This window comes from Cervus elaphus, chromosome 5 (assembly GCF_910594005.1).
Source record: "Cervus elaphus chromosome 5, mCerEla1.1, whole genome shotgun sequence".
NCBI lineage: Eukaryota > Metazoa > Chordata > Mammalia > Artiodactyla > Cervidae > Cervus > Cervus elaphus.
The window spans coordinates 95885140-95898465 of record NC_057819.1 but is presented as its reverse complement, the minus strand read 5'-3'; the positions used below and the strand labels follow the sequence as shown (position 1 = coordinate 95898465).

Here is a 13326-nt window from a genome sequence, read left to right as displayed (position 1 = left end):
AGTTTATAACTAAATTTTTTTAAAAAAATTGATATCTTTCTTGCAGCCAAGTAAATATGCGTATTAAAAAACTTACACACACACATATACATGTACTCCCCGCTGGCCTCCCCACCCCCAGACCTGAGGCCACCCTGTGCAGCTTGTGGGATCTTAGTTCCCAGACCAAGGATTGAACCTGGGCTCCCTGTAGTGGAAGCCTGGAGTCCTAACCACTGGACTGCTAGGGGATTCCCAAAGATGTTGCTTTGTTTTTAAGACATTCTGTTATGATGGCCTTATGCAGTCTCCATGGTGACAAGGCATCAGTACCTTCCCTTTGAGATGGCAGTGCTACAGTGAACTGCTTTGAGAAACCAGGAGTAAGATCTTCAACATACTTCTCCTCCCTTTTTTTCTTTGCCCCAAACTATGGGGCCCTCCTCTCCCACTGAAGACAGTGGGAAGACACATTTGTAAAGACATTCCCCTTAATTAACTAATGCCCTGTAGCCCATGGCTGGTGCTCCTTCCCACGGGAGGCGGAGCACTTCAGTCAGCCATCGTGGTACCTGCTGTCAGTTTCACCCTTGCTCTGGAGCCCTTAAAGGCGAGGAGTGTCCTGTTGGGAAGTGGTGGAAATGCCTCCACATATGTGTGCTATTTCTTTAAAAGAAAGTTGAGCGGAAGTGATGCTGTGGGGAACATCTGCACTCGGGCCGAGCGGAGAGCGAGATGCGCTGCAGCTGGTGTAAGGCCCTGGCAGGCTGAGGCGCTGCTGTCTGTTGGGGTTTACTTCTGTCTACATTGAAACATGGCTTTGGGAGGGGGTTGGTGGCCCGCTGCCAGCCTCAGTTAGCCTGCCCTTCTCTTTCCTCTTTCCTCCTCACTCCCCCCGCCCCAGCTCCCCTCCCTCATGCTTTAAAGTCACATTTCCAGGCCAGACGTAGAATTAATCTCTGGGCACTTCACATTGCTGGCAGCTGAAAGCAGGATGTGGGATCTTTTTTTCTCTCTCTTTCTCTCTCTCTGCGTCTTGGCTGACTTTTTTACCTCTCGAAGAATTTGGAAGGCCGTGAGACCCCCCCCCCCCCCCTCCAAGTACTGTGGAGTTTTTCAGCACGCTGATCACCCTGCTGTGGCTTCACCCTAATAGACTTCATATGTTGATGCAGTTGACATCAGTATCAAACTATTTTACATGTGATCTGGTGTATTTCCTGAGGAAATCTGCAAGATATTTATTAAGAACTAATAAAATAAACCTCTCCATGAGTTTTTAGGTAGTTTTCAATTTTTCATGTCTCTCTCGTTTCCTCTTATCAATGAGTTGCTATTTTCTCTCTCTACTCTGACCATTGCAAAAAGGAAACAAAAATAAATGTTTTAAACTGTTCCTGAAGCGACAGAGAGGGAATAGTTCTGCCATGATGTATCAGCCAGGGCTGTATTTTTAGTGCCGCATTGTAGAAACTAAAAATATCCTGTTATAGTGGATCCTTTTTATAGGTCTGTGTGTGTGTGCGCGCGCGTGTGTGTGTATGTGTGTGTTTATAATGTTGTACGCACAAGTGCCTTTGTGCATCGACAGCCGCTCTTCCCATTACAGCTGGACTCCATTAGTCCTTGAAAATTAATGTAATCCCAGTTAAGAAAAAAATTAATTACTCTACCAGAGCTGCATTATATCCAAAGCTAGTGTTAGCTCCCTAGCTGGCAGCTTAGTTTGAGAGGCTCCAGGGGCCCACGGAGCTGTGGCTTTGGTGTCACAGCCCTTGCTGTCGGGTTTTTCCCATTGAGATCATTCCTCAGTCCTTCCTTCAGGGTCAGGCATGTGATGTGCTGAGAGTTAGTGCAGACCCCGCCTCAGTGAGCCGCCAGGTTTCAGTCTGGTCGTCCCCAAAAGGCGTGTCCGCCACAGGCTTCACTCACCTGCCATGGCAGGTTTTCTTATCAGGATTCCTTAAAAACGAGGTTCTTTGGCAGCACTTGATTTTTTTTTTTTTTTTTAGTTTTCTCTGGAGGAGAAATACTGTTTATCAGCGCCTCAGAGAGGCACAGGATTTGCCTTTGAGGGCTCTTTGTGGACAATTAAAAATGACAGTCACGCCTTGTTCTTGCTTTCTCTCTAAGCTTGGACTAGTTTGTCTCATACACACCTTCTGTTACAAATGAGCATGTCAGAGTTGACTGCTCGTTTCTAGTCAGACTGCTCTGCACCAGCCCTGGATGAGGGGCCGGCTGGCTCAGCGGGTGAGGAACATTTCCAGCTCTGTAATCAGTGTTCTGGGATGGGGTGCAGGGCACGGCCCAGAAGTCGATGCAGTCGGCCTCGCCTTCACGGTACAGCTCTTGTGCAATTGCCCACATTTGTTGTTGTTTTGTGTCTTTTTCTTCTTTGGGGGCTAGATTGGGGGGTGGGGAGGCAAGGAGAGGGAGAGAGGGATAGGTGGGAAGGATGGTTGTTTATTTCCTTACTGGTCAGACTCTCCAGGCTCTCTGCTGAGAGTCCGGCCAGGATCCATCTGTCTTGGACTGCAGCTCGCTTTTTCTGCTGAGCTGGGGCGTGGGCAGCACAGGCCTGTGTAACCCGTGACAGGCCTCCCCAAATGCCATGATGGCATGGATCCTCTCGGGGCTGTTCAGAACAACAGCAGGGTTAGTGGCGTTTTGTTTCTTTTGGGGCACGGGTTCAGCCTCTTCTGCGGCCCTCCTATCCCCTCCCTCTGGTGACTCCCTATCCTCCCCCGGGCCCCCTCCCCATCCCAGTCTCGCTGACAACTGGTTGAGTCCTTGGCTTCCTGTACTTGATCCCCAGGCAGTGTACTTCAGTAAAAGTAGTAATTAGGCCTTTTACAAATTTATTTTATTAGTGAAGAGAGTTAGTAGGTAATGGGCTGTAATTCTAACACAGCCAGTTTGGAGATTAATAAAAAATTTAAAAAGAGCAGTTTTTACCAGAGGCAGTGGGCCTGTTATTTCGAGTACTCAGTTGAGCCGAAATCAGAGCAGCGTGGGACCCGTGGCGGGCTGTGCTGCTGGGAGGGTGCAGGGCCACGTTCCTTGTTGTTACAGTCTGTGCAGTGCCCGTCCTTGAGGGTGTTTTACGCTGGCATTGGAAAAAAGGAAACCTTGTTTTCCAAGAACTCTGCTCTCTCTCAGCTTGATAAGCATTTAAAAATAAAAGCTGCACAATTGAAATTGGCAGTGCATCCTCATTCTTTTGTCTCTCTGTTTATTTTTTTCCCTCATCCCTCAACATGTGTGCTACAGCCCATGGTTATTACACCCTCAAGAATGATGGCCTGGAACTCAGCAGACTTGCACCAAGGTCTGCCCGCCCTCCATTCGCCGTTTGAAGCTGGCTGAGGCATCGGGGCCCAGCACTGAGAGGCCGGACGGATCAGCCTCCACAGCTCCATCTGTGGCACATTCCCTTTTCCCCTGAAGCTGCTGCCTGGAATTTTTAGCTTCTCCAGAATCCTGATTGTCAAGCCCAATCTTTCTTGTTAGTTTTTGCAGTTAACTTAATTGATTTGTTTACCTCTCCATTGGAGGAGCTCAAAAAGTGCTTTGGCACTAATCAGGAGCAGTCCTGGCTTTTTAAATAAGATTCTTCTGAGCTGAAATTGTATAATACTGACCCAGAGAGAGGAACAGCTCCTATGGCTTAGGCTAGGGTGATGGTAAGTCCTGGTTTGCCGAGTGATTGCCTGCCCCTGTTGATGAGTTACTAATAGCACACCCTTTTGCCCTCCCCAGTATCCCAGTTTAGGAGGTAGATTTTAGCATCACCCTAACTTAAATGAATTTAGAAAAAGACAGGGGGAAAAAAAAAACCCACCCCAAACCAAAAAAACAACTCACTACAAACTGTTAATCCTTTGTCTAGAAATGTAATGGCTTGTAAGTCAGCGCCAAACCCTGCCCTAAGCATTGCATGCGGATTCCACTGGAGTCATGCACATGTGACCTCAGAAAGAATTGCCATATCTCTGGCTCTGTGAGCAAGGACTGGCCTTCCTGCTTGAGTAGGTCCTGGTCAAGCCAACTTTGAAACACCGTGTCACTTGCTTTAGCATTTCTGGTTATCATTGCCTACTTGGTTGAGTCAGAATCTGGAGTTAGCTTTTGGTGGGGTGTGGTTTCAGGTTTGCCGATTTTCCCAGTTGATGCCTGTGAAGGCTTGGTGCCTGATGTAACTGAATAGGGTGTTACTTCAGGTTAGTAGTCCTTGTTTTTGCTTGGCTGGTTGGGCTGAACCTGGTATTACCGTTTCCCAAAGAATATTTTTGGTTTGAAAACTGAAGGTCAGCAGTTCGCAAGCGCCGCACTTGAAGCCAACTCTGTGGTCTGTCTTGTGCCACTGGGCCAGCAGCACTGCAGCCCGAATCGATTGATCTGCGGCAGTATGAGGCCACGAACAGCAACTGCCAGACAAAACTCCATCTCACCCCACTTCCCCGTCCAACCTGTCTCTCTGCCCAGATCCCCTTTCTTTTTCCTCGTATGTCTGTCTCACTCTTAGTTATGTATTTCGCTTTTTTGGGTCTGTCTTTTTCCATCTCCCTGTCTCTTTCCATAACAGTTTTTAATAATGTTTTAGTTAGTTCCAGCCTTTTCCCTGAATGGATCCCATTGGAAAATGCATTTGAAAGGAAACAGTTATACACTTCCCTTCCTTTGAAACTCTGTTGGCACCTTTTCCAGTGCAGTAAACCATACAACATGTATTTTCAAAGTTTCCAAACACAGACACACTGGCGTTAAATTTATGAAAAAATATTGAATTATTCAACTGTATGGTAACTGTGACTTTCAGAGATGCTGATCAGATTTGAAATTGGTGCTGACTTTTGGAATTCCTGACAAGTTTGAGATCTCTGAAGGAAATAGAGCCACACCAGCTCTTGGGCATCTGTGATGCCTTGGCCTTGGATTGCAGGACTCAGGGTAAGGGACACAGGTGTGAGAATCCCTCCAGCCACACCTGCAGGAAAACAGGGAAAGCCAGTGAGCCACTGAATATGATGCCTAGTTATGTTGGGCACAGGAGCAGAAATAAAATTGTTTACTCTGGTCTAGGACTGGAGGTCACATAACACCTGTTTGTGTGAGATGTCATTTACTTTAGGGTGCCGTGGCTAAGAAGAGCTTGTTTATTTGTATTCAAAGCAATGATGATGTCACTGATGTCTGTAAGTGACCTCCCTCCTCCCTCCTTATACCTGTGGCCTTCTGTCCCCACCCTTCAAAAAAGTGTGCTAGGATCAGTCTATTTAAATACTGTGGATTTGACTGAGGTTTGAATTTGGTCCATAGGGACAGTGAGCCTTCTCAAGGATCCCAGCTGTTAATTCAGAGGATCCCTGGGAATATGCTTGAAAGAAGCCTTTCAGAAGAAGGTTTCTTCCAAATTGCTTAAGCAGCTGAACTCTGTCTTGGCTCACTTATGTTCATGTACTGGACCGTTTCAGCTTTTCTTTGCTTACCAGTCCAACAGTGGATCTGCCTCAGGGCACTCAGGTAGAGTCTGTGCCTGTCGCTGTAGGACAGAAGCTGCCTAAAACAACCCAGCAAAAGCTGAGCACCCTGCAGACCATGTGTCCCACTCAGCTCGATTAACCAGGGTTTGTTAAGCATTTGTTGTGTCGTGTCTCGTTCCTCTTAGCTCTTCTGGTAGTATTTGCCTTTGTTGACAGGAGACTTTCCTGAAGTGCTTTTGATGATAATGACTGTATTCTCTGTTCTCCCCTTTCTCTCTGCCTATGTCTTGGGTCTTCCTTTCCTTATCCACACATGAAATAACAGCCCTTTTTATTATCTTGGCCTTCCTCTCTTCAGCCTTTCCCCATTGGTGTATTGTAAAATCCCATGGTTTTAATTGTCACCTTTCTGTGGGTCGCTCCCAAATCTCTTTCCTGCCCAAAACTTCCCTGAGCTCTAGCCCACATTTCTGACTCCTTGTTGGATGATTTTACCTGGAATCTCAAGCTTGCTAAAAATTGATTCATCCTGTTTCTCACATGTTGCAAGTCAGGTTTCCCAGGAAGCATACTCCTAAGATGGAGGTTTGCATCCCCAGGAAGTTATTTGGGGAATGCTCTCAGGACCACTACCCGAGGGGGCATGATGGAAGCAGGATGGGGAACAGAGAGAAGTTGAACTTCACTGCCAATGTAACAGAGGCCTTAGCCAGTCCTCTACGGAGCTCTGGAGCTGCTTAAAGGGGCTAACCCTTCAGAGTAGTCCCAGATTAGGCCAACGGGGCTGAATCATTATATGCCCTCCCTCCATCCACCAGTCGATGAATGTGAGTTATGGCTGGGCAGGGGGAGTGACATTGGAGAAGCGCTTTTCTCCAGCTGAGAGCAGGTCTGGGAGAGGGATCAGCTGAGATCTGCGGCTGCCAGTACTTGCGCCAGCTGGGAGAGCGAGCGTGTTGGTCCTGGGGGGAGTCTGGGCCGTGCACCAGGTCAGCCCCCACCCCGGAACTGCTCCTCCGGTGCCATTGTTCTCTTACTGGTACCAGTGTCCTCCATTCATTCATACTGTCTTGGCCTCACTGTTTCTAAGTTGAGATGTAATTTACGTAAAACAGTTAAGCACAGATTTTAAGCTCTTGGTTTGATGAGCTTTAACAAATGCCAACCCCACTGTCTAGTCTTTTTTACCTTGTGTGTTAAGAGTGTTTGAAAATGACAAGAACCAACTTGAAGTAGCTTAAGCAAGAGAGGAAATGTATTGCAAGGAACTTGAGGACAAGGATATTGTCCTGCAAAAGGGACTGGAGCCAGGAAAGCCTTTTTCTACACCTCTGCTTCCTTCTGCTTGCCCCCCTTCCTGGCAAATGGTAAAGGTTCAGTAAATAGTAGCTCTGTTATATCATTTTTGTATATCGTATTTTTAGTTATCTCACCCTTTTAAATGACTATGTGTTTTATTATGCATATGTCCCCTAATTTATTTAAACAGTCCTGGACACTTAGGTTGTTTGCAGGCTTTTCCTGTCCAAACTTTGTGATAGTGACTTTCTTCATTCATTTCACACATTAGCTATATCTCTTAAGGTAGTTTTCACTTTCTTCTTTGGTTCATAGTTAACTATGCACGGGGGATCCTATTAGATTTCAACTCCTTGAGGGTCCAGCTTCATGTCTGACTCATCTTTGAAAGCTCGGTGCCTAGCTTAGGGCTGTTGCACATAGTGGCTGCTTAGTAAAGACGGACTGTGCTTAAGGAAATGGATTAGTCAGTCCACTGCTTAGTGAGGTGCTACTCAGGACAGATCGTCTCCTTTGACCAGGCACTGTGGCAAGTGCTCGGGATTTACAGGATTCCGCCTGTAGACCCTCCCCTCGTGGGATTTCCGGCCTAGTGGAGAAGCTTGATAAATCCTGTGTTGGAGTGGCTTTGAGCCACCTGCTAGGGGCATGTTATGGATGGAATTGCTTTGAGCCCAGACACAGGAGGCCTGTCGGGGAGCACAGCACAGGTTTAATGTATTTTGGGTCTTGAAGGAAGGACTTAGATAATGGAGAGGAAAGAGGGTGGGCTTCGGAGAGGGAGGGCGGGAGAATGGCCATTCAGGGCCACAGAGGCGGCAGGTTTGCTATTTTATTTCCTCTTGGCTGTTCTCACTTGTCTTTTGGGCCCACTCTAAAGGGTAAGGCAGTGCTCTAAAAATAAATCTGTTAGGTCTTTTGAACCAAGCAGAAGCAGGTCAGTTCTGTCCTCCAAATGGAGGAAATCTCACCAAGAAGATGAAGTTGAGCTGGTGCTTAAAGACTGCCTGTTTGGCAGGGGGTGCTAATCCCAGAATTACTGAGCTTTGTTCTCAGCACCAGTGTTCAAATATAAATTTAGCTTTTAAATCGCTTTGCCCTATAGCATGCTGTTGAATTTTTGTTTTGGAAATATCCCAAAAATGTACATAAATCAAAGTTTACAGTTTAGACCATTTCCCTTTCATATCCACCCATTATGTTTATGCATGTATGTACTTAAGAGCGTATATATTTTAATGTTTCATTTGGTCTTCTTAAAATAAGACTTTTATAGCATATGTCATGTTCCCATTGATCTAAGATTCTTTAGGATTTTAGGATACTCAGCCTTTCATCATCAACTGCAAGTAGCTCTTGCATTTGGTTTTCTCTGACCCTTGGTCTGTGTTGCAAACTGAGTTTTGGGCAGATATGTTAGACATCAGCGATCTCTCTACTTAAGGAAACCCTTTGTGGAGGCTTTTGAAATAAGTATTACAGTCTCCTAATTTAGCATTATTTTAACTTAGTTTTAAAGAGTTTCTTAAAGCATTATATATCTATCAATATATAGAATATTCCTATGTATGTTTTTGGAAAAACATTCTTAGACTGTGATATATAATATATTTTGTCTCACCACACACGTAACTTCAGGATAATATTTATTGGATATCTTTTAATAGTATGTGGTATAATGCCATGTGTTATAAAGGCCTTTCCAAGATTATTACCCCCCCCCCCCCCCCACAGTATCCTTTGCACAGAGTCAGTGTTAAAAAATTATTTTAGGGACTCCCTTTGGTGGTCTAGTGGTTAAGACTCCAAGCTTCCAATATAGGGGGCACAGGTTTGATTCCTGGTCAGGGAATGAAGATCCCACGTGCTGCATGGTGAGGCCAAAAAAAAAAAAAAAAAAAAATTATTTTAGAACTCAGTGCTGAGAAAAGATTTGTTTTTCCTGAGGAACTGATATACTTATTCCTTTCCAATACTGACAAGTATACTATTGTTGGTGTTTCCTTTTCTGCTTTGACTGCCAGGAAAATCCAGAGGCGGATTTTAAGTTCATTCATGAAAGATTGTTAACCTGCATGATTGACATATTTATATTTTTCTTCTTGGTCCTGATTTTCTACATTTAATGTTATTCACTGTAGGTGATTTTGCCCTACATTGTATATACATTGGCCTACGTTGTGTATACTGTTATATACTGTTACACTGTATATATGTATACTGTATATGCTGTATGTATATTGTATTACTGTATATACTGAAGTATAAAAGAGTAAGTATAAACTAAAAAGTTTAAACCTAGTTTAAAGCAGTGTATATAGATTTCAGTCAGTCTTGTTGACAAGCTAGCCAGTCAGCCACCTGAATACAGATTCTAAAGGGGATCTCCTTTGTAGAGCTTCTCAGTCAGGGGACTAGCTGGTGCCTCATGGGTTTCTAGCCACCTTCATGGAGTGCTAACTTTCTCACTTTTCTTCCTTGGCATAATTACTTTACTTAGCTATCATTCTGTTGATCTCTTTTCTGCTTTAAAAACACATGCTCCACGGTGGGTGGGGTTGGATAAAGTCATTACTTACATGATGTAGGTTGGGCATTGATCTTGGATTGTACAGCTTTGAGGAGCTTTTTAGGGCGAGTTGCTGGAGCAGGCTGGGATGAACATGCAGATCTGGATACTCAAGAGGAATCCACCCAGGAATTATGTTTCATCATTGGCCTCAATTTTCAGTACTGACTCCTCCTAATTTGTTTGATGGCTGTAATCTTTGCATTCTGGAAGCTTCTCAAAAGGAGTCCAAGAGATCCTTCCTATTCTAGGTACCTCTCTGCCCTCCTGTCTCAGGGTGGTTTTATTTTTGACCTTGTTTGCAAACTGTCAAACTCTTTTAAAAAATCCTTTAGGAAACTATAAAATGAAAAGAACTTGAGTTAATCTGTTAAAATGAAAGCTGAACACTTCTCTGCCCCGCTGCCTGTCATCTCAAAGGAGCCTCTTCTGAATGAGGTGTCTGCTGGCGTTATTTCTCTCTTACTTTTACCTTGGGCCCAAATTGCTCCTGAAACGTCATACCAACAAAGGTGGGTTTCACGCTGCTTGAATCAGATGCCAAACCTCTGCCTGCTCCACAGAAGTGGTGTAGCTGCATTAGTTCCATCACAGGTTTACAGCAGAAGTGTTCTTCCAGGGTAGCCAGTGGGCATGCCTCTTAGGGAGCCTCTTTCACTTCTTTCCTCTACAACCTTAAGTAACTGACTCAAGGCTCCTGAGATCTCCTGATAGCATTCCACAGGGATTTAGCTGCCTGATGTGAAATCAGGAAGCTGCCACTCTTTTCTATGCCTCCTTTGCTCCCCTCAAATATTGGGGGAGAGACAAGCTTCCCCAAACCTTTGGCAAGCAGTGTAGGAGCAGAGACACTGTCCTCCAAGATCTACTTGTAACTCCTCCAAATGTGACGCTGGAGTGGCAGGCGCGCTTCCGCTGGGCCTCATTCCTGAGAGGCTTGGCTGGTGCCAGCATGCCATTCTGCTGGCAGCAGCTCAGCTTGCCCAAGACGGGATGTGCATTGAATAACCCTGGATACAGGCTGGAAATTCCGAGTGACGGAAATATCAATCTGGAGATATAACTAAGGTGGAAACAGCCAGAGTACGTTTTCATTGGCAATTGATTGAATTTTCCCAGGAAATCTATTGGAATTCCATTTCTAAGATGGCATGGGTATTTCCTGGAAAAAGCTGAGCACTCATTTAGAAGTGTTTTCAGTTTTCCTTGAAAAGAGTAGAAGTGGTTTGCCATCTGTCTTGCCAAGATGTATCAATAGAGTCCCCAGGACATTTCTTGGCTCTAGAGCTCCATGTCGAGGAAGAGGGAAAGCCAAGCTGCTCTCTGGAGAGGGCCTTAACACCTCTGGAGGTCATGTTCGTGCCTTCAGAAGGTAGCAGTTATGTTACAGTGCCATAAAGAGCTTTGCAGTCAACCAGACCAAAGGTTTGATTTCGCCACTCAGCCGCTTATTAATATCAGCTGTGTGACCTTGATGACAAAAGTTAACTTATCCTCTGAAGCTTTGTTTTCTTGTCTATAAAGTAGGGAATTTCATGGCTGCATCACTTTGCTGACAAAGGTCCATATAGTCAAAGCTGTAGTTTTTCCAGTAGTCATGTATGGATGTGAGAATTGGGCCATAAAGAAGGCTGAGCGTCGAAGAGTTGATGCTTTCGAATTGTGGTGCTGGAGGAGACTCTTTGAAGAGTTCCTTGGACTGTAAAGAGATCAACCAGTCAATCCTAAAGGAAATCAGTCTCGAATATTCATTGGAAGGACTGATGCTAAAGCTGAAGCTCCAATACTTTGGCCACCTGATGCGAAGAATCAACTCATTGGAAATGAGTTTTTTCCAATACTGGGAAAAACTGATACTGGGAAAGATTGAAGGCAGGAGGAGAAGGGGATGACAGAGGATGAGATGGTTGGATGGCATCATCGTCTCAATGGACACGAGTTTGTGCAAACTCTGGGAGGTAGTGAAGGACAGGGAAGCCTGGTGTGCTGCAATCCATGGGGTCTCAAAGAGTAAGACGTGGCTTAGAGACTGAACAAAAACAACGAAGTAGGGAATGTGGATGCCAGTTTGCAGTGTTTTTCTCAGTATCAAAGTAATGTGTGCAAAACACCTTATTCAGGGCTTTTGTATGTATTAGACACTCAGTAGATGTCCAGCTTTCTTGATTAAATCAGTCTCTTAAGTTAATAAACTCTGAAAAATCTGAAGAGTTGATTCCCCTAATTTAAAAAATCTTTTTAAGAGTTTTACTGAGATATAATTGTATTTTAGACTACATATACTTAAAGCGTGTAAGTTGGATGAATTTACACACATATATATATACATTTGTGAAACCATCATGACAATCAAGATAGTGGAATAAAAGTTTCTTGTGCTCGCTTGTAATCTGCTCTTCCCTAACAGTCCCCTCCTGGTCCCAGTGATCTGCCGTCACTGTAGATTAATTTGCGTTTTCTGGAATTCAACAGTAAGTTCTCTCCGCTCTTCCTCACCCTCCCTCTTGTCCTGCCTTTATTCCACATTGATTTTGACATTCATCAGCATTGTTGAGTGATACAGTAGTTCCTTTTCGTTGCTGACTGGTCTTCCATTGTGTGGATATACCACAATTTGTTTATTTATCTCCTTGTTGATGGATATTGGTTTTATTTTTCAGTTTGGGGCTGTTAACACATAAAATAGCTGTAAGCATTCAAGTGTTAAGTCTGTGTGAACATATGCTTTCGTTTCTCTTAAGTAGGTACCTAGGAGTGGTATACCTAAGTCATTTGTTTTAACTTTTTGAGACCTTTCCCTATTTTCCAAGGTGATTGTATCATTTTATATCCCTAAAGCCGTGTATAAGGAGTTAAGTTCTCTGCATCCTCACTAATACTTGTTATTTTCTGTTTTTTTGATCATAGACATCCTAGATGGGGTAGAGTTTCTCATGGTTTTGATTTTCCTAATGTTGAGCATCTTATCAGAAGTACATGTTCAGCATGTTCTTATTTGTCATCTGCATATGTCCTTTGCTCATTTTTTGGTGTATCTTATTAACTTGGAAGAGTTTTTTTATATATTCTTGAGAAGAGTCCTTTGTCAGATATGTGTTTTACAAATATTTTCTCCTAGTGAGAAAATTTTTGTGACTTCTCTTTTTATTTTTGTCTTTTAAAAAGTAAGTTTTCTTTTTATGAAGTCCTTTTTTTAAAAAAAAAAAAATTGATCTTTACACATTTATTGGCGAAGGAGCAGTTTAAAATAGTATTGTAGCTCATGCTGCTAATTGAAAAAATCTTCTTAATATCCATCTGATTAATAGTCCAAAGCAGTGCAGCCCTGAAAATGCATAAGCAGTTTCATTTATGAAGATAACAGTGCTAGGACTTCTGTGGTAAAACAACTCCCCCCACCCCACCTGCCCTTGTTTGAAGAATGTACATACCATTGGTGTGAGATTTATACCTTTACTTATTTTTTGAACAGCAAGAACATGTTTAAGCAGCTCACTTAGCTTCTGCAATTCGTTCTTCTTGTCATCTTTCTTCACTTTCTCATCACCTTCACTTAGTGCTGCTTGTCATGAATTTTACCAGTCCGATGAGTCATAGCCTTGCTGATGGCGTTCTCCTGCTTGACTCCTTATTCTTTGGACAGAAGTTCTGTCTTCAGTGAACTTTCCTTTCTTTTTTCTTACTTTACTTTTGGTTGCCCCTGGCAGTTTCTTGCTCAGTCCAGATAAGGAACCACGCGGATGGGCATGTCCAGCATCTCAAGCCAGGCAGCACGTAAGAACAAGAGGTTGAGAGGATTCTCAACTGAGAAGCTGTCCTCAGAATGTCTTAGTCGTCCTTTTCTGTGTAAAAGAGAAACATTGCTGGAATCCTGTGTCCAGTCTTTTTGGGTTCTGTCTGTCGACTTACTTTTGCTTACTTGTTTTAAATTTTTCGTTTTGAAATAATTACAGATTCACAGGAAATTGTAAGAAAAAAATATATATTAATATA

General features: G+C 43.7%; 1 protein-coding gene across 4 annotated transcripts in view; it reads left to right on the top strand.

The window, feature by feature from the left end:
• The window catches only part of SMG6 (SMG6 nonsense mediated mRNA decay factor), a 196577-nt gene that overhangs the window by 67773 nt on the left and 115478 nt on the right, over positions 1–13326 (top strand). Inside the window, exon 1 of one of the 4 annotated variants that reach the window (XM_043903372.1) lies at positions 2256–2322. The exons of 2 other annotated variants lie outside the window; for them this stretch is intronic. In XM_043903372.1, the coding sequence (XP_043759307.1) occupies positions 2271–2322 (52 nt within the window). In that variant the 5' untranslated portion in view covers positions 2256–2270. Of the gene's footprint in view, positions 1–2255; positions 2323–2491; positions 2638–13326 lie in introns of those variants that run through there. One more of the 4 variants, XM_043903373.1, reaches the window with a different exon arrangement.